Below are 27,034 nucleotides of genomic sequence, written 5' to 3' on the forward strand. Positions count from 1 at the left end.
TTGTCCTTGGTTGTGTAAAGGGAGTGATTTGTAGAAGCTGAGAAACCTATTTTAAAGTAATGTACTGAAAATTTAATCTAACGGCTGAATTTACTAAGTTGTGCAAAAGTGACTACATGCAGTGAGCCTCTGCCGTGTTCCCCTGCCCACACCCTCAGGCTGCCGAGGAGATGGGCTGAGGGTAAGATGGATATTTAAGGGCAACTCTTTCTAGTATTACACACAAAAGTCCTACATTAAACATCCTATGTTAAAAGAACATTAATAAGTCAAGCATCTGCCTCATGAGCTTTTACATGGCACCACTCGACAGAACGTAATACAGTAACAGAAAAACTCTCTCACCCGGAGTAGATGCCTCACGTAGTGAAGCAGCGGGGAAAAAATTGTTTGAAATGAAGTGGAACATAAATACTTTATGCTATTACCGTATCTTACCATGTAAAGTCTATGCATTGAATTATTTTTTAAAATTTTAAATTACTTACCAATAGCAATCACGGTACCAGTGTTCAGCCCTAGAAAGAAAAAAAGTGCAAGGTGAGCTGAAGTGACACATTACATGAATGCCAGCTAACTATAGGAATCCATTGATTCCTATTGGTGCAACATTTAGTACCTTAAACCACATGCTAAATTAAACAAATAGACTCAAATTAATACCATCATGCAAATTACAGAATTTATAAGGCATACTGGAAACCAGGATCTGACCCCTAGATAATCCAATATTGAAAGAAGAAAGGATACCTGGAAAAGCTGCCTATTACTTGTACATTGTAATAGAGACATGACGACAGACCTGAGAATTGACAGGGCAAAACCTCTATAAAGATTTCCTCTATTATGAATGAACGCTCTCATTTGCGGAATTCTTATGCATCCTTCTGAGACCAGAGGGCCCTCCCCTCCAGACACTTTCAGGATCTCAGCTGCCAAATTCTGCACTGACCTGAAGAACAGCTCTGAGGAAGCTTGAAAGCTTGACTCTCCTCACCAACAGAAGTTGGTCCAATGAAAGATATTACCTCACCCACCTTGTCTCTCTAATATCCTGGCACCGACATGGCTACAACAAAACACCGCACACAAATTCTGCACTGGTCAGCCAAATTTTTACCTATAGCAAAAGTCACTAGAGGTGTGGTGTTTGGATCAGCTACCACAAAACAGGCCTCTACACGTAACCACAGGATTAGTGACATCAGGTTCTTTGCCAACCTGTACTTATTTGGGAGCAGAGCAGAAACAGGAGAAGAGTGGTATTTTTCATTTTGATACTCCTGCTGTCATTACCAGAGGATCAGTCAACTCAAGCCTAACCGTTACTTACAGAACAAAAAGTGAACTGAGTAGACATCTCATCGGATCTGTATTCATCACTGAGAATTTCTGAATTCTCATCATTGACACTTGACTACCAGTTAAGCCTGTAGCTGCCTGTGCCATTATTGTGCAGAATTCAGACTGACAGTTTCATACAGCTGGCATTTTAGAGAGATATATTGAGTGAGTGGCCATCAGCAGGTGGGTATTATCATACAGACGAGTGGGGGAAAAGGGAATGAAGGAAGAGGTAGTTCTGGGTGGGAGACAAGACTACTACCTAGGTATAGGAATTTAATTCCAGCCTCAGTCTTATAATTCACACCTGGGCATAAGGGGCATTCAGGTGAGCACAACTGTACTTTGTTATATATTATGAAGCGCAAATTGAAGTAAGTGTGCAGAATGCTCCAGTTCAATGTGTAAACCAACGCCTCCACCATCCACCTTGAGGATTCTAGGTATCTGAGCACAGTGGTTTTTTCGCTCCCTTTATCGTCATCAGGTTGACCTGGGCTTTCTTTAGGGCCATTTGGGGTTATGTTCAGAGTAGGTTCCGCAAAAAAAAAAAAAAAAAAAAAAAGAGGAGATTTACAAGACGAAACAGAAGCAACCCACTTATCTGAATATGCTGAACAAAGCCACGCCATGCAGGGAAAGACCTCAAAGGCGACAAGACAACTAGAGAGCGATTTTACAAAGTTAGTTTGCAACAAAACATGCTAAAACTGAGTCCCAAGACTGCTCCTTTTCTCTCTCCCTGGTCGAAGGATCAAGCACTACCTGCTAGCACACTATTCAACTAGGCAACACAGACAAGCTATTTTACCCATTTCATTTTCCTTAGGATTTCTGTTGAGTTTGCACAGTGACAAGTGTCCACATGCATGTGGACACATTACTCGTACAGCCATGCCAAGAACTAATTCTTTGAACCAGAAGCCATCTACTCCTACACAAAATAATTAGTATTACAGTACAGTTTTCAAGATGATCCATCTTCGGCCAAGTCAACATGCCTGGAGTGCCACACCCCCTAGGAGCTTGTAAGCGTCTATTCCCTCGCTTAGTACATGGTCTCCCCAATTCTCAAAAGCTATCGTCTCATCCCACCTATGCCTCCAAACTGTTCCCTTACCTCCCTTCGTTTGTAAGTTCTCCCAACACACCCCTGCCTCATGTTTCTTCTCTCCAACACCATCCTTCACCCCCTCCAGCCTGGTTTGTCCTCTTCATTCCACCCTAACTTCTCTAACCAAGCTTTTTAACTGCTCCTTCCCAGACCAGTCTCAGGCCTGTACTCCGCTCCATCCCCCTCTTCCTGTTGGACCCAGTTGATCCTCTCAAGACTGTTGAGCCAGGGATGAGAGTCTTGTAGATGCCCAGGTTACTTTCCCCCTCTGGCTCCTCGGCAGAGTTTCTTGCAGGTTCCTCCTCTAGGATACTGTGGGATCTGAGTTACTACAGAGAAGTCTTTCCTGGGTGTCTGGCTGGTGAGTCTTGCCCACATGCTCAGGGTTTAGCTGATCGCCATATCTGGGGTCAGGAAGGAATTTTCCTCCAGGGCAGATTGGCAGAGGCTTTGGGGGTTTTTTCACCTTTTCCTGCCGTGTGGGGCATGGGTCACTTGCTGGAGGATTCTCTGCACCTTGAAGTCTTGAAACCATGAGTTGAGGACTTCAATAGCTCAGACATAGGTTAGGGGTTTGTTACAGCAATGGGTAGATAAGAGTCTGTGGCCTGCTTTGTGCAGGAGGTCAGACTAGACGATCATAATGGTCCCTTCTGACCTTAAAGTCTATGAGTCTTCCTCTTGACTTCGGCTTTACTCTGGACTCATGCCCGCAACGCTACGCGACGACTGGAGAAACATATCGGCTGCCACTGGATGTGATGCGAGGAATGCCAGGAGCTGGGAGGCCTGGTGCCACAGCTGAAGAATACAGATCACACTATCATCACTCCGAGAGCTAGAACCATGCTGGAGAGGACCCTGAAGGATGCCACCTGCGCCACTACGTGGAAAACCTGAAACGGAAGCCGGACCAGGGCAAGGCATTTGAGGTGACGTGCAAGTGGGACCCAGCAACCACTTCCTCCCTGGGAGCAGCTTCACCCAATTTGCCAACTGGAAGTGCAGCCACAGGGCCCAGCTCAACTGCGTCCCACTGAACGGAGCTGTCCACACCATGGGATTAGGGACAAGCGATGCGGGAAGTGCGGCTACGCCAACGAGACGCTACCCCACGTCCTGTGTAGCTGCAAGCCCCATTCAAGAGCTTGGCAGCTGCAACACAATGCCATCCAAGGTCGCCTGGCCAGAGCCATCCCGCCACCAGTGGGGAAGGTTGCCGTAAACTCCGCCATCCCCGGAACCAACAGCCAACTGCAACCAGACATTGTCATCACCAGCAAGGACCGGAAGAAGATCATGGTGGACATCACAATGGCTTTCAAGAACAGGATCCTGGCCTTCTACAATGCCAGAGCTTGAAAGGTAGAGAAATATGCCCCTCTGGCCGAAACCTTGAGAACAAAGGGTTACCAGGTCCAGACAAACGCACTGATCGTCAGAGTCCTTGGCGCATGGGACCCCAGTAAGGAGCGAGTGCGGAGATCATATGGATTCGGTTAACGCTACACTCGGCTGATGTGGCAACTCATGGTGTCCGACGCCATCAGGTGGTCGAGGAACATCTACATAGAACACATCACTGGACATCGGCAATACCAGGAGGGATGAGCTGGAGTGCCGCTGAGAAGCGCAGTCAGGAAAGTAACAAATACTTTCCTCATGGATCGTATTTTCTAAATGGACAACCGACCTAATTCTCAATTACTGAGGGACAATCTCCACTCATTGATAGATTTTGTTTTCCACGACCAAATCTCTGTACAACTTTTCAAGAGTGATGTACCTGAGTATTCGGATATCTAAACTGTATTGTTAAATTGATTCACCTAAATTGGGGTTATTGCTGATTATGTGCTCTATGTATCATATGACTTTTAAAAACTAAACTTTATATTTGTAAACAAGCTAAGCACTATACCCAGATGATCACAAGCTAAATATGAGTCAACAGCGTAACACTGTTGCAAAACAAGCAAACATCATTCTTGGATGTATTAGTAGGAGTGTTGTAAGCAAGACACGAGAAGCAATTCTTCCGCTCTACTCCGCACTGATTAGGCCTCAACTGGAATAGCGTGTCCAGTTCTGGGCGCCACATTTCAGGAAAGATGTGGACAAACTGGAGAGAGCAAACAAAATTATTAAAGGTCTAGAAAACATGACCTAAGGGGGAAGATTGAAAAAATGGGGTTTGTTTAGTCTGGAGAAGAGAAGACTGACAGGAGACATAACAGTTTTCAAGCTCATAAAAGGTTGTTACAAGGTGGAGGGAGAAATCTTCTTCTTCACCTCTGATGATAGGACAGGAAGCAACGGGCCTAAATTGCAGCAAAGGTGGTTTAGGTTGGATATTAGGAAAAACTTCCTGTCACGGTGATTAAGCACTGGAATACATTGCCTAGGAGGTTGTGAAATCTCCTTCATTGGGGATTTTTAAGAGCAGGTTGGACAAACATCTGTCTGGGATGGTCTAGATAATCCTTAGTCCTACCTTAAGTACAGGTGACTGGACTAGATGACCTCTCGAGGTCCCTTCCAGTTCCATGATTCTATGTACAGACACTCTTTTACCAACTGTCAAGGTTCCTCCCCAACTCTGAACTCTAGGGTACAGATGTGGGGACCTGCATGAAAAACCTCCTGAGCTTGTCTTTACCAGCTTAGGTCAAAACTTCCCCAAGGTACAAAATATTCCACCCTTTGTCCTTGGATTGGCCGCTACCACCACCAAACTAATACTGGTTACTGGGGAAGAGCTGTTTAGAGGAGTCTTTCCCCCCAAAATACTTCCCAAAGCCTTACACCCCACTTCCTGGACAAGGTTTGGTAAAAAGCCTCACCAATTTGCCTAGGTGACTACAGACCCAGACCCTTGGATCTTAAGAACAATGAACTATCCTCCCAACACTTGCACCCCCCTTTTTCTGGGAAATGTTGGATAAAAAGCCTCACCAATTTGCATAGGTGACCACAGACCCAAACCCTTGGATCTGAGAACAATGAAAAAGCATTCAGCTTTCTTACAAGAAGACTTTTAATAAAAATAGTAGTAAATAGAAATAAAGAAATCCCCCCTCTAAAATCAGGATGGTAGATACCTACAGGGTAATTAGATTCAAAAACATAGAGAACCCCTCTAGGCAAAACCTTAAGTTACAATAAGAAAAAAAAAAAAAGAAAGATACACACACAGAAATAGTTATTCTATTCAGCACAGTTCTTTTCTCAGCCATTTAAAGAAATCATAATCTAACACGTACCTAGCTAGATTACTTACTAAAAGTTCTAAGACTCCATTCCTGGTCTATCCCCGGCAGAAACCAGCATATAGACAGACACACAGACCCTTTGTTTCTCTCCCTCCTCCCTCTTGTCTCCTCATTGGTCATTTTGGTCAGGTGCCAGCGAGCTTACCTTTAGCTTCTTAACCCTTTACAGGTGAGAGGAGCTTTCCCCTGGCCAGGAGGGATTTCGAAGGGGTTTACCCTTCCCTTTATATTTATGACACCAACCTATATATATTTCATTTTATTTTAACATTAGCTTTGATAAAATTTGTGTGTGTGTTATGCCTATGACATAAATGGGACACAGATACTCAAACTTTACATCATTCTAACATGGCTACTCAAAAGCAATAAGCTCCCTAAACAGCAGCAGGTACCAAAATGTATTTCAAAATAAAGTTAGACAACTCTGGATCTTTTCCTTTAAAAAGATGTTAGTCTACAAACACGACAGCACCCAACTGTATGGCTATCCCGCCCCTTCCCCCACCCTCCACTAAACTGCATGAGTTAAACATCATTGTTGTACGACGCCATCCGGAATTTGGGTCACACTAGGAGATGTACATACAATGACATTCTGGAACTGAACTTCCCTGCTTTTGGGGGAGTTAATATTAAGTAGCAAGATGACCAACCTGCCCTAATGCCTCTGAAAAAGCCTCAATCCCAGCTGTTAGGCTGGGTAACTCAGAAAGAATAAAACCAAGTTGTTGCACTTGCTTGAATACCAAGTACATAAATGCATTGTTAGCTAAATGCAACAGTGTGCAGGAGCACTGCCGTCACTAAAATGAGGATTGTACAATGACCTTTATTTCTCCCTCCGAAGAACTTTATGGCTGTGATATGAACTCACAGAAGCCTGAGCCTTCACTGCCAAGGAGCCCTCCCGGAGAGTTCTGAAAAAGAGGCTTGCCAAACAATCCTGCTTGTAAGCCCCTATCTCTCTCCGCCCACTCCCCATTAGCACTTGAGTTGAAGGGTACTGGCATAAAAGCAAAACCTTAGTTTAAGAGTTTCTCTCCACCTAAAAATCAACTGTTTGTGACCTGAGAATTAACTTCAATCTTGGAACACTCAGGGGAGACAAAAAACACAGGATGTATTAGAGGCAAAAATTGTTTCCAGGAATGATTCATGAAGTTTCAGTCATTCTTTAGTTTTTCAACAGTAACTAGTTTTCATGATACGTATTTAGGGGGACAAAGCACTAACTGAATTTCCTCAGGTTTATGGGTTTACTTAGCAATCAAAATAGAGTTTTTCTTGGAAGGTGATCGTAGAATAAGAAGGGGATAAAAAACAGACGCTACTAACCTTTGCATTCAGGGGCAGGCCCACTCCACTCTCCATTGAAATGATCTTTCGTTGTACAATGAATGGAGGCCTCTCCAATAAGAGACAAGCCCGGGTCACATTTGTAAGTTACTGCTGAGCCAAAGGAAAACTCTTCTCCACTCTGACCATTATGGGATCCCTGGGTGATATCAGGAGGTGGACGACAAGGTATTGCTGAAGCAAAGAATGTCAACATGAAAATTAAAGTTTCCACTGAAGGTGAACCAAAGAGAGTTTTCACTAAGAAAGTTGTCTCAGATCCCCCGAAAAAGCTATTTAGCCATTTGGAAGCGTACTTAACATTCCATTTTAATATTTGAAGCAATACCTCTTTCAGATTCTGAAGGTTTGTCTGCTTTTAGGCTTGACCCAACCCAGTACGTCCATTGCTCAAGGAGGATGCTCCATAAAACACCAGCTCTGGAAGATGACCTTAGCAGAGCGCGCTCCTTCCCAACATTAGCCTCAAGGAGCCAGAACCTCTCGCCCGGCATCTCGAGATGTAGTATTGTTCCACCAGAAGAAAACTAAGCTAGAACAGTTCTTTTAGCAGCAGCTGATTCTAGACTGGACATCAGCAGCATCATTGATAGACCAAGCCCAGAAAGCATTCAAGAGATCAAATTAATTGTGATTCACTCCAAAAGAGCCTCAGATTTTAAGTGGATAGTCACATTTGGGAAGCATCAAAACTTCTTGAAGTCATTATCATGCCTTTTACTTAGTGACCAGGAGGATTACACAGATACACTAGTGAAGAGGAGCCATGAGGCCTGTTGGATTGTGCATATTAAAACAGTGCCAGGTGAATAATCTAAAAGGTACCAAAAAAAAAAAAAAAAGATTCTGTAGGAGTCATCTAAACACCATGGCGAAGCACAGTACGATTTCATTCCTCCCCAAAACAAAACTGTCATTTGGATTAAATGCCAAAGGAAGAACAGAGACTCCTCTGAAGCGCCAGCTATGCTGCATCATCTCCAGACGTGAACTGTTCTTAAAACCATTAAATTGCTTTACCTTGGCAAAGTGGAACCTCCGTATCCCAATCAACTCCATTTCCCACAATCACACACTGGGCAAAAGTCGGTCCAATTAATCTGTACCTAAAGAAAAAAGGTTCGAGTTTGTGACTCATGGAAGCAAAGAACTAGTTCCCCATCCAGAAAGATGGAACATGGTTTCTTTCTGCCAGTAGGTGGAGACAAACCATTGAAAAAGGGATACATCTAACACCACAGGGCCAAGGAACACGAAGGCCAGGTCTACAGTACACATCTATGTCGGTACAGCTACAGTAACGCCTCACTTAACATCATCCCAGTTAACATTGTTTCGTTGCTGATCAATTAGGGAACATGCTTGTTTAAAGTTGCTCAACGCTCCCTTAGAAGGTTGTTTGCCAGCCGCCTGCTTTGTCCACTGCTTGCAGAAAGAGCAGCCCGTTGGAGCTAGCTGGTGGGCGCTTAGAACCAGGGTAGACCGGCAGCCGCCCCGCCCCATCAGCTTCCCTAAGTTCCCTGTGTGGCAGCCGCCCAGCAGGCTATCAATTGTCAGGCAGTTCAGCCATCCCTCCCCCCACTGCCCTGTGCTGCTCCTGTCCTCTGCCTTGGAGTTACTCCCGGGAGCCTCCTGCTTGCTGTGCGAGGGGGAAAAAGGGTGCTAATGTCAGGGTGTCCTCCTCCCGCTGTACCCCTTCTCCTCAGAGAGGTGCGGGAGAACACGACAGGGCTCAGGACAGAGGGAGCTTGCTGCCAGCAACTGCTGTCAACTTGCTGATGTACTTAAAAAGGCAATGTACTTAAACTGGGGGTCAGCACACTTAAAGGGGCAATGCGCACATGTGTGTCTCTCTCTCACGCGCGTGCGTGTGTGTTTGAGAGACTGTCTCTCTCTGCCATGCTGTGTCTCCTCCCTCCATTTGTGCTGCCTTGTAGAGTGTGAGGCTACATTAATAACAATGTGTTAACCCTTGAGGGCTTAGCCAAAAGCACTGCATTTCCAAGTCCATTGAGCTGAAGGTCCAGCTAAACCCAGCACACAAAGTTGCAACATACTGACAAAGCTTACACTTGGTCTTCACTACAGAATACACTTAGCCTTCGATTAAATTGAAGTGAAAGATCTTGAAGAAATCAATCTCCTGTGACGGCAGGGAACAGTGAGAGAGCACGCGTGTGCACAGATGGGCCCAAGCAGCTGCTAGTTTGTAAAATAGAATTACACCCAAAGACAACCTGCCGACAGCAGTAATGGGAGACAAGACAGCTGCCCTGAGCGGTCACCCACTTGCCATCTCCCTGTTCCATATTCAAAATTCAAGCATCGTAACTGTCCAAGATCTAACCAGTGGTCTTTAAACCCACAGACCTCATAGGCCTGCATAATTCCAAAGCATGAGGCCCCTATAGGCTACTGTACAGAAAGTCACCAAGTCCTGCAACAAGAGCTTGGAAATTTCTGTGGATCAAACCTATTTCATCCAGAAGGCAGGATATGGACCAATCTACAGGATAAACCAAGGGATTTAACTCCCACCTCTGTGCAGCAGGAGAGCCTGCCTTGCCCCAGGGAGTTACCTGCCCATGCCCAGATACATCTAATTCAGACTGGGCCTGGACATCTCCCACCACCCCAAATATCCCTTGGGAGTCCAATCTCTGCTGCTTGGACAAGCCACCTAAAGTTGTGATACAGAAAAACAAAACTCGACACAACACCTGCATTCCTGTCATTTGTGTGCCCCCGCAACGCAATCCATTCAACTAGCAGGGAGGGCGAAGAGCTTGTGGCAAATTGCCGGCACTACTTTGATGGGTCTCGCGCTCTCTCTTCTTCGGGAGGGTTCAGGGCACCCTTTCTCGCCCCTGAACTGGGGTATTAACTGCCCCACGAGTGTCCTAGAGGAGGAGTGGAGTGGAGTGGAGAGGGAGGGACCTGGACCCGCCCTCTACTCCAGGTCCCAGCCCAGGGGCCCTACGGAAAGCAGTAAACCACTAAAACTAGTGGTTTCTTCTTCTGAGCTACTTCCCTCTCCTGCCCTTCAGCTTGTGGGGCTTCCTGCCCTCCCTCTGCACAAACCAGGTGTCCCTTTACCTAGGGTCTTGGTCTTCTTAGCCCACCACAGCACTTCTCCAAACTCTCCTCTGCTTCCCTCCAAACTGCTCTCTGCTCCAACATCCATCCACTCTGCTTCAACTCCTTTCCTTGTCTGATTGAAGCTGGGCGGGGGGGTGGGGGGGGCGGCTGGTTTATCAGGTGACTGGCTTCAGGCGTTCTAATTAATCTATAGCCAACTTTCTTCCTTCTACAGGGAATAAGGCTCCCTTCTAACACTCTCCTACTACCCTCTGGCCATGCTGTATCACAAGCTATTTCAATTAAGTACAATGCTACCACAAGAACAATGGGTAAAAACTGCCCATGAAGAACTTCAGGCTGGAAATTAGAGGGTTTCTAACCATAGGAAAGGTAAGGTACAGGAACAGTCATCCAATAGTAGTTGTGGGGGCAACTAACTTAGTTTGAGAGAGAGCCAGACAGGTTTATGCATGCAATTATATGATGGGGTTGCTTGTGATGGCAGGGCTCAGCAACCCTGGGGTTTTTTTTCCAGTGTGTGTGTTACATTCCTAAGGCTCACGCGTCACGATTTCAGCCAGGCACCTGCAGCAGTCAGGAAGGGATTCCACACCAAACGTATTCTGAGTTGGTTCCTTTTATCTCCTTCCTTTGAACCATCAGGGATAGCCATGGCTGAAAATGGGACACTGGATGGGGAAGGCCAGGACTCTGAGGTGGCATCAACCACTCTCACCTCAGTGCTTGACTTATATGCTCAGGCTCTAGTATGTGGGGTTGTTAAGAAATTTCCCCCCCGGTCACATTGGCAGTGACATTGGGGGTTTTCTTGCCTTCCTCTGGAGTATGTGAGTGCAAGTCAATTGCCAGGATTATCTCAATATATATCTCACTTCCACATTTCCCTGAGGAATTTGTGCACCTCAGGCCCTCCTGTTCTCTGACCATGGCACACAATGGTCTAAGCTCCTGTGGGCTGTAGTATTTTAGACTACATTTTGGTTGAGTTTAGTATGTGGGTCTCTGGGAAGTGTTAGTGGCCTGTGATATACAGGAGGTCAGACTGGAGAATCGGGTGGTCCCTTCTGGCCTTCAACTCTGAGACCTCAAAAATCCAAAACACACCTGCTCAGCGCAAGGAAGTCACAAGCTATTTTTGATTCCCCAAGGCCTGGCAACATAACCCATATGGACAAAAGCAACAACTGCACTTGATGCTATCCTGGGGAATACCGACATCTCTAAGGGAGAGACAGACAAATATTCGCTATTGTAGAGCAGGAAGAGGTCTGCCTCTACCTGGTGCAGCATTTTATGGGCAATATTCTCCCACTAGCTCCCAGCACCCTCACAGAAACCCCTGTAACAAGGGAGAGATGGCACGGGTCAGTAAGTGCCACATGACCCCTGAGGTGGGACTCTCAATATCATAACCCAACCCCTGCTGGAGGATCTCCTGAGGGCTCTAGGCTGCCATCTTCAAAAGCACCTGAGCGAGTTAGATGCCCATCTCCCACTGAATGACAACCATAGCTGGGTGGCTATCTTCCTTCAACTCCTTTGAAAATCGCAGGTGTAATTCTTAACAAGGGCCCCAGCCCATGGATACAGATTTATAGCACACCACTCACTTATGTTCTTGAAGTTACGCAGGCTTGCTTGTCTCATTTTGCCAGACTTCAACAGCAGTTTTACACCAGTCTAGCTTCTATTAATTAGTCCAAAGAAGCAGTTTGCCACTCACCCTTCATCACAGGAGAAGTCTGCTCTTGCACCAAACCGGAGATCCGTTACATCAGCCCTGCCATTTTCGAGTTCGAGTGGTTTACATCGTCTTCCTAGAAGAGAACAAGATGAATATTAGTGTTACCTCAGATTACCTTAATAGGAAAAAGGGGATATCCTAACTTGCACCCTCTAACACAGCAAATACCACGGCAGATCAAAGCCAATGGTCTTGGAGTCCAGTATCTGTCCTCTACGACAGCAGGCAGCACCAAAGGCTAAGGAGGAAAGCTTAAAACCCACATTATGGATAATTTTGTTACATGCCCATGGGAAGTGAGGAGAAGTGGAAGCGGGATGATGCTTCCTAATCCCACACAGATAGTGGTTGCCTTATATCCTGAAACAAGAGATTTCAGATCCCCTTGCAGATTTAGTATAAGCGCAAATATTCATACTGTCAACGTGAACGCCCAGATCCCGAAAACTCATATGCAGAACCATATTCATGTGGGTAGACCCACTGACCTCAACTGGCAGCAATTACAAATAAAAAGCAACATAAGACACAGAAGAACAAAAAAAAAAAAGGATAGAAGGCGTAAGTTACGAAATGTAAAAATTTATATGGGGCACTAAAGACATCAGTGAGAGTCTCACAAGTGGCATGGTTACAGACAATAAGGAGAAGATTGTGAAGATCGTTAGGGACAAAAGAAATCCTTCTGTAAGAGAATGTACCCATGTCCACACCCTAGAGACTGCTGTAATAATCTATGTACCGAGCATGCCTTGTGAGGCATCATCTGAAAATGTATAAAAAGAAAAGGAGTACTTGTGGCACCTTAGAGACTAACAAATTTATGCTCAAGTATTCCTTTTCTTTTTGTGAATATAGACTAATACGGCTGCTACTCTGAAACCTGAAAACATAGAGTTTACTGGTCAATACTGCCCTGATAAAATGCATGGTAACATTGTCTCTGAAGTTAGAAGATTTCCCTGTATAATGTTAATTCATATTGCAAACCTACAGCACAAGCTGGCAAACAGGACTGTCTTAAAGGAATGTGTGCTCTGCTTAATTTGCATTTAAGCAACAAGCAGTCATCAAGCAGGAAGAAAAAAACCTCCAAAAAAGAGAGGAAAAGCAGCAGGGAAAATCTTTTCCCGATAGACTTTTTGTCAGCTGGGAATGTTTTCCCAGGGGTGGGACTGACACTATAAAAAAGGAGCAACAAAAACTCCCAGGCACCCCCTCCTCCCTCTCACTCCATCCATCCACTCACTGCACTAGAAGAGACAAAGGAAGCACCAACTAAGCTGAAGAAGGGGTCCTCACTTAAGAAGTTTGGTCAGCAAGACTGCTGAGAGCATATGGTAAGAAAAACTTCATTTCGAATTTAACAGCGTTTTTTAACTTGAGCAACACTTGTGCTTTATCTTGACCTCTCTTGTCACCTTTCCGACTCATGCCTCATGACCTGCAGTCCCTTAAAATCTTTGTAGTTAATAAACTTGTTTGATCTAATCCAGTGTGTTTAAATTGAAGTGTCTGCGAAACTCTATTTGGGTAACAAGAAAGAAGGAGAGACTCGAGATGAATTTGTATTGTCAGGGAGAGGGCTGGGCAATACAAGACATACATTTCTGGAAAGGGGGGGCAGGGCGGGGAAATACTAGGAATTTGTTGGGGTCACCTCACCAGCTTTGCTTATACTGCAAGAACAAAGGTGTGGCTGGCCGAGACCTAGCTGGGAGTGACTTGCACACCGGAGGCTGTTTGTGAGCAGTCCAGACTGGAGGCTACAGCACCAAAGCTTTGTAAAGGGCACCCCCAGGTTAGAGGACAGCGGTGACAGATTCTCATTAGTCTGGATGATACACTGAGTATGCCACGCGTAGTAAAGGTACAAACCTGTTACTAAATGGAGATGGGTAAAACAATTATGATACAAGAAAGGCAGGAGTGTTCAGGAAATATTTCCCTTTTGTATTTGGAAAGAAGCACGACAACGTAGTCTCATCACAAGAGTTTGATGAAGTACTTCCATGTCTATTCGTAATTAAGGAGGAAGTTAAACTACATCTGCTAGGGATAAACATTGTTAAATCAAAATCTTGGGATAACTTGCACCCAAGTGTCCTGAAAAGTTGGCCACGGAGATCTCTAACCCACTGATTAAGATTTATAAGAAGTTAGAGTAACTGGAAATTCAAGAAGAATGGAAGAGTGCTGATCTTGTGCCAGTATTCAAAAAGGGCAACCAGAATGACCTCAGTAACTGTAGACTAGTTAACATGATCTCACTCACAGGCATAATAATTTAAAGGTATTGTGGGATTCATCGATTCCAAGGGCAAATCTGTTCTGACCACTTGTGCAGTGGAGGGAAAATTTTCCCAATTCATAAGGAATTAAGAACAGGAATATAATTAATACCAACCAATATGGTTTTATGGAAAATCAGGTTTCTCTGATAAACCTCTGTCGTTCTTTGAAGTTACAAAGATGTTTGATAAACGTAACTGATGTAATATGCCTAGACTTTTGTAAGCTGTTTGACTTAGTACCACACAACATTCTAAATAAAAAATTAACACTTCTGTATCAATAGAGCACAACTTAAATGGACTAAGAATTGGCTAAGAGGGTGAGGCAATATCTTTTATTGAACCAACTTCTGTGGGTGAGAAGCTTTCGACCCTACACAGAGCTAGTCTTCAGGTTTGGAATACATTTCTGACACCAAGAAGAATGGTGTGTAAGCTCGAAAGCTCGTCTCTCTCACCAACAGAAGTTGGTCCAATAAATGATATTATCTCACCCACTCTGTCTCGCTAATATCTTGGGATTGACATGGCTGCAACACCACTGCAGACAAGAACTGACTAACTGACATCTCCAGGAGCAGTCACATCAGTGGGAATCATTATCAAACAAACCTGTTTCTAGTAGAATTCTGCAGGGATCGGTCCTAGACCTGCTGCTATTCAACATTTTAATCAGTTGACTGGAAGTAAACAAAAATCACTCCTGACAAAATTTGCAGCTGACAGAAAGTTTGGGGGAGTGATAAAGCAGGACAGGTCAGTCCTGCAAAGCAATCTGGATCCCCTGGGTCCGATCAAACAAAATTCATTCTAGTACCGTATAGTGCAAAATTATACATCTAGGCACAATTACTTCTAGCATTAAACTCTATGAAGCAGCAGACTATTCACATGTGCAACATTAAGCAACATGTTTGCCAGACCCGGTTCTAAGTGTCTCATCCCTTTTTGAACCCTACCCTGTTCTTTGCCTCCATTTTGTGGCAGAATGTTCACAGGCTTGTTTTGCGTTTTGTAAATATTTGTTATTAATTTTCTTGATATGTGAATCCTGATTTTAGACAGCTAAAAACTGCACGTTCCTCAGTCAAGCTCAGTGGAAGAGCTTTTCTTTGCCCCTACAAGAGTTATTTGTGATGCTTTCTCCCGGAGTAGACTTATTCCCACGAAGAATAAACTGTATCAAAAAGTCACCATATCTATAGGGAATTCAATGTAGATATACTGTATCCAAACAAAGATAAAGTCAGCACTTTTTATTATTGTACTGGGGGAAAAAAAAAATCTCTGAATTCAAACAAGGCATGTAAAAATTGTGACCTATTTACTAAGGTCTGATCGATTCAGCAAAACAAGTTCCGCTGACATCACTGAGACTTAACGCACTAAGTGCTTTGCGGAATCAGGGCCTATATATAAAGTATTTTCTCAACCCAGAGAAGGTAAGTCTAAGGCTAGTCAAGAAATCCCCATCAGTATTTGACAAATTACGACAAATTAAATCATAATTTAAAATATATGCACAAGACGACAGAGTTAAGGTTCATCAGCATCCAACTGTATATATCCTTACTAGTTACTGTAGTACTGCATTTACTAGGGACTTCTGCATGGAATATAGCATCTACAGTCTTGAGAGGAGGAAACTTGCAAAAATCTTATTGTACTCTTAGCAATGAAACCAAGAGAAGTATTCTCTAAGCTTTGTTATGAATTAGTATTTTGACCAAGTTTGTAACACACGTTATTCAATACTGGGTTTACTTTTAGTACAGTGAATTCCGTAGGGCTGAACTCTATCATTTGTTATCAGGGATAGAGCAACTACAATTTTTCTGAAAAGACAGACACTTATCACACCGAAGTGTTTCACTTTATTGCAGTATTTGTGATGTTCCCTATACTATCAACAGGAAATACTATGAACACGATGAATTTAACCGCACCAAGTTGTAGCTGTCCAGTGTTCTGTGGCACTCACTTGAACAAAGTTAAAAGAGGTGACATGGTAAGAACCAAGATCATTAGGGAAACTAAAAAGATGAAAGCTTAGACGTCCTTTATTTTATACCTCCATTTAAAGCTGACCCGCATAGGTAGAGTATCAAATTCCAATAACTTCACTGGTGTGCACTGAATGTCTCCCAGTCAGTCAGTCACACGCAAATTATGTGGACAGTGGGGTTTCTGGGAGAGAAGAACTGCACTATTCTTAAGTTTATATCTACTACTACACAAGATGTTGATGTTCTAGAAAGGCAGATATTCAGCACAAGGCCTAAAAACCAGGAAGAAAGTGGTAAACCTATTCCTCCTCTGAAACCTATTTGAGAGTATTCAGCACAGAAGGCTAAAGTTACTGGAATTTTGCATTTTAGCTGCTCTTAAAGAAGCCTACAAAGATATGGAAGCATTCTGATTTTTTTTTTTAAGTCAACCACTAATATAACAAAGAACTGTCCAAAATGTATTGAGAAAGTGTTTATGGATACCAGTGTTGAACTGTGAACCACTTACCCAATAAAAGATGGCTTGCACATCAATTGAAATGGAAAAGCAACAAAGGTACTCACCTTCACAAAACTCAGGGTCTACTGACCATTTTGAATTTTCAAGACATGTAACAAAAGGAGACTTTCCAGAGCTCAAAATGTATCCTGGGCGACAGGAGTATTGCAGTTTGGTCCCAACAGGATAGGAATTGTTCACTCCCCCAGGCAGCTCAGCAAAATGCAACCGTGGAGGAGAATCACAAGTGCCTAGCAAGAGAGACAGGCAAGGAAGGGACAAAGTTAACTATGAAAAATATTCAGTAGTCTGTTGTAACAGAATATTAGTTTTAGAGAAGCCACAAATGATTTTATTGGGGACAATTTGGAGGTACTTGTTTTCATTAGAGCCTTGAAGCTAGTTTACTGAATGGGCTTCATACAGAACTGCAGTACATTAAAATTTACCATGTATACATCACCCTGAGCGTGTATGGTAACGTAGGGTAAGTACATTGTGCAAAACAAGACATTGCTCCACCTCACAGGTTTTATGATCTAACGCAGCACAGGCTCAGAGAGAGGGTTGCTACCACACAGACTGACATGAAAGAAGGTGACATACAGGCAAAGACCACCAAGGGAGCAATCTATAGAAGAGTACACGAAACATGTCTGGCATTATTTCTGAGACAGGTAACTTTCATATTTCTCATGTGATGCATGGAAACTGCATGACAGGCATGAGGACAAGTGCTAATGAGAAGCAAAGTGGGGAAAGTAACTGAAATACTTCCCGACATACTGTATTGTATTTTCTAACAGCCAACCGATCCTAAATTCTCAATTACCAAGGGACAATATTAACTCATTGCTATATTTGCTTTCCATAAGATACTCTTAGTGTAACTTTTTATGAGTTATGTACCTGCATAATTGGATGCTAATACCTTAACTGTATCACTGAATTTAACAACCGTAATCTCGGATACTGTCGATTATGTACTATATGGTTTCAAAGTCCTAAGGTACAAATTTTGTACTTTTGGCTAATTTAAGCATTATACCCAGATGTACAGACACTCTTAACGTTAGCTTTAATAAAAAAAATTTAATCTATTTCTGTACAGTCACAAACCTAAGGCTGTAACAGGGGATCTGGCTCATTTTATAATCTTTAGGAGTCTTATACCCCAAACTTTGTTTTACAGAAACTGGTAAAGCAAAGAAGCTGCACCTTTACCTCCTGTTCAAAGTGGCTTTTTCTTTTCCCTAGCCTACCTCCAACTACGACAGGAGACATTCCTCATCCTACAGCAGCAGGCACTGGGTATTAACGCTATCTCACGATACGGGACAGAGTTTAGCCTCCAAGGCAGAAGCCATTCCAATGAGCCTTCTCCCGGGCAAAAGCACTCCCAGGGGCTGAAGGCTAGCAGAAGTGTGGTTCCACATCAGCCACCCAGCCACATGCCAACACGCAGGCTGCTCCAGAACTTAGAGATGAAATGTACTTCGTGAATTTCACACTGCCATTTTCAGTCTTGTGGAAACTACATGCTAAAAAACTGGAAGCTTTAAATAGCCAAAAGTTCTTCCAACTCACCAGAAGTATCTTTTGTTCCTCCTGGAGGGGAGCTGTAGGTGTAGTATGTGTTATGCCGATGACAAAAAGGGGACACAGACACTCAAACTTTACATCATTTTAACGTTGCTAAACATCAGCATATAAAAGGTTCAACACAACTGCTTATACTTACGTAGACAAGTTGGCAAAGATGGAACCCAAGAATTGTTAGCTTCACATCTAACTGAACTGCTACCATGCAGAGTGTAGCCAGAATCACATGCAAATATTACGGCGTTTCCATATGAATAGTCAGGTCCAAACCCAGATTGCTTTCTTCCATTTTTAACTTCTGGCTCAGGACACTTGACCACTGAAAATTAAAAGTACCAGCATAAGAACGTTTGGCACAGGAAGCATTTAGTGTGTGTGGGGAGATGGGGGCGTGTGGGAGAATTAGAGGAAAGACGAAAACGCCCTGATACTTGACCACAGCAGGTACCAAAATGTATTTCAAAATAAAGTTAGACAACTCTGGATCTTTTCCTTTAAAAAGATGTTAGTCTACAAACACGACAGCACCCAACTGTATGGCTATCCCGCCCCTTCCCCCACCCTCCACTAAACTGCATGAGTTAAACATCATCGCTGTACGACGCCATCCGGAATTTGGGTCACACTAGAAGAGATGTACATACAATGACATTCTGGAACTGAACTTCCCTGCTTTTGGAGGAGTTATTATTAAGTAGCAAGATGACCAACCTACCCTAATGCCTCTGAAAAAGCCTCAATCCCAGCTGTTAGGCTGGGTAACTCAGAAAGAATAAAACCAAGTTGTTGCACTTGCTTGAATACCAAGTACATAAATGCATTGTTAGCTAAATGCAACAGTGTGCAGGAGCACTGCCGTCACTAAAATGAGGATTGTACAATGACCTTTATTTCTCCCTCCGAAGAACTTTATGGCTGTGATATGAACTCACAGAAGCCTGAGCCTTCACTGCCAAGGAGCCCTCCCGGAGAGTTCTGAAAAAGAGGCTTGCCAAGCAATCCTGCTTGTAAGCCTCTCTCTTTCCGTCCACTTCCCTTTAGCACTTGAGTTGAAGGATACTGGCATAAAAGCAAAACCTTAGTTTAAGAGTTTATCAACTGTTTGTGACCTGAGAATTAACTTCAAGCTTGGAACACTGAGGGGAGACAAAAAACCACAGGATGTATTAGAGGCAAAAATTCTTTCCAGGAATGATTCATGAAGTGTCAGTCATTCTTTAGTTTTCCAACAGTAACTAGTTTTCATGATACGTATTTAGGGGGACAAAGCACTAACTGAATTTCCTCAGCAATCAAAATAGAGTTTTTCTTGGAAGGTGATCGTAGAATAAGAAGGGGATAAAAAACAGATGCTACTAACCTTTGCATTCAGGGGCAGGCCCACTCCACTCTCCATTGAAATGATCTTTCGTTGTACAATGAATGGAGGCCTCTCCAATAAGAGACAAGCCCGGGTCACATTTGTAAGTTACTGCTGAGCCAAAGGAAAACTCTTCTCCACTCTGACCATTATGGGATCCCTGGGTGATACCAGGAGGTGGAGGACAAGGTATTGCTGAAGCAAAGAATGTCAACATGAAAATTAAAGTTTCCACTGAAGGTGAACCAAAGAGAGTTTTCACTAAGAAAGTTGTCTCAGATCCCCCCAAAAAGCTATTTAGCCATTTGGAAGCGTACTTAACATTCCGTTTTAACATTTGAAGCAATACCCCTTTCAGATTCTGAAGGTTTGTCTGCTTTTAGGCTTGACCCAACCCAGTACGTCCATTGCTCAAGGAGGATGCTCCATAAAACACCAACTCTGGAAGATGACCTTAGCAGAGCGCGCTCCTTCCCAACATTAGCCTCAAGGAGCCAGAACCTCTTGCCCGGCATCTCGAGATGTAGTATTGTTCCACCAGAAGAAAACTAAGCTAGAACAGTTCTTTTAGCAGCAGCTGATTCTAGACTGGACATCAGCAGCATCATTGATAGACCAAGCCCAGAAAGCATTCAAGAGATCAAATTAAGGTAGAGGCAAATTAATTGTGATTCACTCCAAAAGAGCCTCAGATTTTAAGTGGATAGTCACATTTGGGAAGCATCAAAACTTCTTGAAGTCATTATCATGCCTTTTACTTAGTGACCAGGAGGATTACACAGATACAATAGTGAAGAGGAGACATGAGGCCTGTTGGATTGTGCATATTAAACAGAGCCAGGTGAATAATCTAAAAGGTACCAAAAAAAAAAAAAAAAGTTTCTGTAGGAGTCATCTAAACACCATGGCGAAGCACAGTACGATTTCATTCCTCCCCACAACAAAACTGTCATTTGGATTAAATGCCAAAGGAAGAACAGAGACTCCTCTGAAGCGCCAGCTATGCTGCATCATCTCCAGACGTGAACTGTTCTTAAAACCATTAAATTGCTTTACCTTGGCAAAGTGGAACCTCCGTATTCCAATCAACTCCATTTCCCACAATCACGCACTGGGCAAAAGTCGGTCCAATTAATCTGTACCTAAAGAAAAAAGGTTCAAGTTTGTGACTCATAGAAGCAAAGAACTCGTGCCCCGTCCAGAAAGATGGAGCAGGGTTTCTTTCTGCCAGTAGGTGGAGACAAACCATTGAAAAAGGGATACATCTAACACCACAGGGCCAAGGAACACGAAGGCCAGGTCTACAGTACACATCTACATCGGTACAGCTACAGTAACGCCTCACTTAACATCGTCCCAGTTAACATTGTTTCGTTGCTGATCAATTAGGGAACATGCTTGTTTAAAGTTGCGCAACGCTCCCTTAGAAGGTTGTTTGCCAGCCGCCTGCTTTGTCCACTGCTTGCAGAAAGAGCAGCCCGTTGGAGCTAGCTGGTGGGGGCTTCGAACCAGGGTGGACCGGCACCCGCCTCGCCCCATCAGCTCCCCTAAGTTCCCTGTGTGGCAGCCGCCCAGCACGCTATCAATTGTTGGGCAGTTCAGCTGTCCCTCCCCCCACTGCCCTGTGCTGCTCCTGTCCTCTGCCTTGAAGTTGCTCCCGGGAGCCTCCTGCTTGCTGTGCGGGGGTGGAGGGGGAAGAAGGGTGCTAATGTCAGGGTGTCCTCCTCCCGCTGTACCCCTTCTCCTCAGAGAGGTGGGGGAGAACATGACAGGGCTCAGGACAGGGGGAGCTTGCTGCCATCAAATGCTGTCAACTTGCTGATCTACTTAAAAAGGCAATGTACTTAAACTGGGGTCAGCGAACTTAAAGGGGCAATTCACATGTGTCTCTCTCTCACGTGCGTGCGTGAAAGAGAGATTGTCTCTCTCTGCCATGCTGTGTCTCGTCCCTCCATTTGTACTGCCTTGTAGAGTGTGAGGCTACATTAATAACAATGTGTTAACCCTTGAGGGCTTAGCCAAAAGCACTGCATTTCCAAGTCCATTGAGCTGAAAGTCCAGCTAAACCCAGCACACAAAGTTGCAACATACTGACAAAGCTTACACTTGGTCGTCACTACAGAACACACTTAGCATTCGATTAAATTGAAGTGAAAGAACTTGAAGAAATCAATCTCCTGTGAAGGGAGGGAACAGTGAGAGAGCACGCGCGCGCACAGATGGGCCCAAGCAGCTGCTAGTTTGTAAAATAGAATTACACCCAAAGACAACCTGAGCTCCTGTGGGCTGTAGTATTTTAGACTACATTTTGGTTGAGTTTAGTATGTGGGTCTCTGGGAAGTGTTAGTGGCTTGTGATATACAGGAGGTCAGACTGGAGGATCAGGTGGTCCCTTCTGGCCTTCAACTCTGAGACCTCAAAAATCCAAAGCACACCTGCTCAGCGCAAGGAAGTCACAAGCTATTTTTGATTCCCCAAGGCCTGGCAACATAACCCATATGGACAAAAGCAACAACTGCACTTGATGCTATCCTGGGGAATACGGACATCTCTAAGGGAGAGACAGACAAATATTTGCTATTGTAGAGCAGGAAGAGGTCTGCCTCTACCTGGTGCAGCATTTTATGGGCAATATTCTCCCACTAGCTCCCAGCACCCTCACAGAAACCCCTGTAACAAGGGAGAGATGGCACGGGTCAGTAAGTGCCACATGACCCCTGAGGTGGGACTCTCAATATCATAACCCAACCCCTGCTGGAGGATCTCCTGAGGGCTCTAGGCTGCCATCTTCAAAAGCACCTGAGCGAGTTAGATGCCCATCTCCCACTGAATGACAACCATAGCTGGGTGGCTATCTTCCTTCAACTCCTTTGAAAATCGCAGGTGTAATTCTTAACAAGGGCCCCAGCCCATGGATACAGATTTATAGCACACCACTCACTTATGTTCTTGAAGTTACGCAGGCTTGCTTGTCTCATTTTGCCAGACTTCAACAGCAGTTGTACACCAGTCTAGGTTCTATTAATTAGTCCAAAGAAGCAATTTGCCACTCACCCTTCATCACAGGAGAAGTTTGCTCTTGCACCAAACCGGAGATCCGTTATATCAGCCCTGCCATTTTCGAGTTCGAGTGGTTTACATCGTCTTCCTAGAAGAGAACAAGACGAATATTAGTGTTACCTCAGATTACCTTAATAGGAAAAAGGGGATATCTTAACTTGCACCCTCTAACACAGCAAATACCATGGCAGATCAAAGCCAATCGTCTTGGAGTCCAGTATCTGTCCTCTACGACAGCAGGCAGCACCAAAGGCTAAGGAGGAAAGCTTAAAACCCACATTATGGATAATTTTGTTTCATGCCCATGGGAAGTGAGGAGAAGTGGAAGCGGGATGATGCTTCCTAATCCCACACAGATAGTGGTTGCCTTATATCCTGAAACAAGAGATTTAAGATCCCCTTGCAGGTTTAGTATAAGCGCAAATATTCATACTGTCAACGTGAACGCCCAGATCCCGAAAACTCATATGCAGAACCATATTCATGTGGGTAGACCCACTGACCTCAACTGGCAGCAATTACAAATAAAAAGCAACATAAGACACAGAAGAACAAAAAAAAAAAAAAGGATAGAAGGCGTAAGTTACGAAATGTAAAAATTTATATGGGGCACTAAAGACATCAGTGAGAGTCTCACAAGTGGCATGGTTACAGACAATAAGGAGAAGATTATGAAGATCGTTAGGGACAAAAGAAATCCTTCTGTAAGAGAATGTACCCATGTCCACACCCTAGAGACTGCTGTAATAATCTATGTACCGAGCATGCCTTGTGAGGCATCATCTGAAAATGTATAAAAAGAAAAGGAGTACTTGTGGCACCTTAGAGACTAACCAATTTATGCTCAAGTATTCCTTTTCTTTTTGTGAATATAGACTAATACGGCTGCTACTCTGAAACCTGAAAACATAGAGTTTACTGGTCAATACTGCCCTGATAAAATGCATGGTAACATTGTCTCTGAAGTTAGAAGATTTCCCTGTATAATGTTAATTCATATTGCAAACCTACAGCACAAGCTGGCAAACAGGACTGTCTCAAAGGAATGTGTGCTCTGCTTAATTTGCATTTAAGCAACAAGCAGTCATCAAGCAGGAAGAAAAAAACCTCCAAAAAAGAGAGGAAAAGCAGCAGGGAAAATCTTTTCCCGATTGACTTTTTGTCAGCTGGGAATGTTTTCCCAGGGGTGGGACTGACACTATAAAAAAGGAGCAACAAAAACTCCCAGGCTCCCCCTCCTCCATCCATCCACTCACTGCACTAGAAGAGACAAAGGAAGCACCAACTGAGCTGAAGAAGGGGTCCTCACTTAAGAAGTGTGGTCAGCAAGACTGCTGAGAGCATATGGTAAGAAAAACTTCATTTCGAATTTAACAGCATTTTTTAACTTGAGCACCACTTGTGCTTTATCTTGACCTCTCTTGTCACCTTTCCGACTCATGCCTCATGACCTGCAGTCCCTTAAAATCTTTGTAGTTAATAAACTTGTTTGATCTAATCCAGTGTGTTTAAATTGAAGTGTTTGTGAAACTATTTGGGTAACAAGAAAGAAGGAGAGACTCGAGATGAATTTGTATTGTCCGGGAGAGGGCTGGGCAATACAAGACATACATTTCTGGAAAGGGGGGGCAGGGCGGGGAAATACTAGGAATTTGTTGGGGTCACCTCACCAGCTTTGCTTATACTGCAAGAACAAAGGTGTGGCTGGCCGAGACCTAGCTGGGAGTGACTTGCACACCGGAGGCTGTTTGTGAGCAGTCCAGACTGGAGGCTACAGCACCAAAGCTTTGTAAAGGGCACCCCCAGGTTAAAGGACAGCGGTGACAGATTCTCATTAGTCTGGATGATACACCGAGTATACCACGCGTAGTAAAGGTAAAAACTTGTTACTAAATGGAGATGGGTAAAACAATTAGGATACAAGAAAGGCAGGAGTGTTCAGGAAATATTTCCCTTTTGTATTTGGAAAGAAGCACGACAACATAGTCTCATCACAAGAGTTTGATGAAGTACTTCCATGTCTATTCGTAATTAAGGAGGAAGTTAAACTACATCTGCTAGGGATAAACATTGTTAAATCAAAATCTTGGGATAACTTGCACCCAAGTGTCCTGAAAAGTTGGCCAAGGAGATCTCTAACCCACTGATTAAGATTTATAAGAAGTTAGAGTAACTGGAAATTCAGGAAGAATGGAAGAGTGCTGATCTTGTGCCAGTATTCAAAAAGGGCAACCAGCATGACCTCAGTAACTGTAGACTAGTTAACATGATCTCACTCACAGGCATAGTAATTTAAAGGTATTGTGGGATTCATCAATTCCAAGGGCAAATCTGTTCTGACCACTTGTGCAGTGGAGGGAAAATTTTCCCAATTCATAAGGAATTAAGAACAGGAATATAATTCATACCAACCAATATGGTTTTATGGAAAATCAGGTTTCTCTGATAAACCTCTGTCGTTCTTTGAAGTTACAAAGATGTTTGATAAACGTAACTGATGTAATATGCCTAGACTTTTGTAAGCTGTTTGACTTAGTACCACACAACATTCTAAATAAAAAATTAACACTTCTGTATCAATAGAGCACAACTTAAATGGACTAAGAATTGGCTAAGTGGGTGAGGCAATATCTTTTATTGAACCAACTTCTGTGGGTGAGAAGCTTTCGACCCTACACAGAGCTAGTCTTCAGGTTTGGAATACATTTCTGACACCAAGAAGAATGGTATGTAAGCTCGAAAGCTCGTCTCTCTCACCAACAGAAGTTGGTCCAATAAATGATATTATCTCACCCACTTTGTCTCGCTAATATCCTGGGATTGACACCGCTGCAACACCACTGCAGACAAGAACTGACTAACTGACATCTCCAGGAGCAGTCACATCAGTGGGAATCATTATCAAACAAACCTATTTCTAGTAGGATTCTGCAGGGATCGGTCCTAGACCTGATGCTATTCAACATTTTAAATCATTTGTCTGGAAGGTAACAAAAATCACTCCTGATACAATCTGCAGGTGACACAGACTGGGGGAGTCCTACAAAGCAATCTGGACTCCCTATGTCCGGTCAAACAAAATTCATTCTAGTACCGTATAACGCAAAATTATACATCCAGGCACAAGAAATGCAAGCTGTTCCGAGAGAACGGGTAAACTATATTCTGGGAAGGAGCAAGTCTGAAAAGGATTGAGATCACAGCAGACAATCAACTGAACATACGCTCCCACTGCAATCCTATGGAAAAAAGGGCTAATACAATCCTTGATGTATTAATAGATGTGATTGCAGAGCCACTGGCCATTATCTTTGAAAACTCATGGCAATCAGGGGAGGTCCCGGATGACTGGAAAAAGGCGAGCCAGACAAATTCAAAATGGAAATAAGGTGGAAGTGTTTAATATGAGGGTGACTAACCATCAGAACAAATTACCAGAGGCAGCACGTTCCACAGGTTTGTTTTGCGTTTTGTAAATATTTGTTAGTCGTTTTCTTGATATGTGAATCTTGATTTTAGACAGCTAAAAATTGCATGTTCCTCAGTCAAGCTCAGTGGAAGAGCTTTTCTTTGCCCCTACAAGAGATATTTGTGATGCTTTCTCCTGCAGTAGACTTATTCCCACGAAGAATGAACTGTATCAAAAAGTCACCATATCTATAGGGAGTTCAATGTAGATATACTGTATCCATGCAAAGATAACGTTGGCACTTTTTATGACTGCACTGGGAAAGATCTCTCAATGCAGACAAGGTATGTAAAAATTGTGACCTCTTTACTAAGGCCTGATCGATTCAGTAAAACAAGGCCCGCTGAAGTCAGTGGGACTTAAGAATGCACTAAGTGTTTTGCTGAATCAGGGCCTATATTTAAAGTATTTTCTCAAGCCAGCAGGCCAGAGTAGGTGAGTCTGAGGCTAATCAAGGAAGTCTCATCAGTATTCAATACAACAAATACAGTCATAATTTAAAACATATGCACAAGAAGGCAGAGTTAAGTTTCATTAGCATCCAACTGTAGATATCCTTACTAGTTACATGGAATATAGCATCTATAGTCTTGAGATGAGAAAACTTGCAAAAAGCTTATCGTACTCTTAGCAATGAAGCCAAGAGGAGTATTCTCTAAGTTTTGTTATGAATTACTATTTTGACCAAGTTTGTAACACAGGTCCCTTCCAACTCTGATATTCTATGAGACATTATTCAATACTGGGTTTACTTTTAGTACAGTGAATTCAGGATATTTCGTTATCAGGGATACCGCAACTACAAT

General features: G+C 43.5%; 1 protein-coding gene across 1 annotated transcript in view; it reads right to left on the reverse strand.

Moving 5' to 3' along the window:
* Positions 1 to 27,034, reverse strand: part of LOC140901502 (complement receptor type 1) — a 168,762-nt gene that overhangs the window by 4,558 nt on the left and 137,170 nt on the right. Inside the window, exons 27-35 of the mRNA XM_078849847.1 lie at positions 22,754 to 22,847; positions 20,756 to 20,841; positions 19,700 to 19,894; positions 18,479 to 18,658; positions 16,803 to 16,988; positions 11,915 to 12,008; positions 8,110 to 8,195; positions 7,069 to 7,263; positions 489 to 518 (exon numbers count right to left, since the gene is read on the reverse strand). Of these exons, the coding sequence (XP_078705973.1) occupies positions 489 to 518; positions 7,069 to 7,263; positions 8,110 to 8,195; positions 11,915 to 12,008; positions 16,803 to 16,988; positions 18,479 to 18,658; positions 19,700 to 19,894; positions 20,756 to 20,841; positions 22,754 to 22,847 (1,146 nt within the window). The remainder of the gene's footprint in view (positions 1 to 488; positions 519 to 7,068; positions 7,264 to 8,109; positions 8,196 to 11,914; positions 12,009 to 16,802; positions 16,989 to 18,478; positions 18,659 to 19,699; positions 19,895 to 20,755; positions 20,842 to 22,753; positions 22,848 to 27,034) is intronic.

Source organism: Lepidochelys kempii, chromosome 21, assembly GCF_965140285.1.
Source record: "Lepidochelys kempii isolate rLepKem1 chromosome 21, rLepKem1.hap1, whole genome shotgun sequence".
Taxonomy (NCBI): domain Eukaryota; kingdom Metazoa; phylum Chordata; order Testudines; family Cheloniidae; genus Lepidochelys; species Lepidochelys kempii.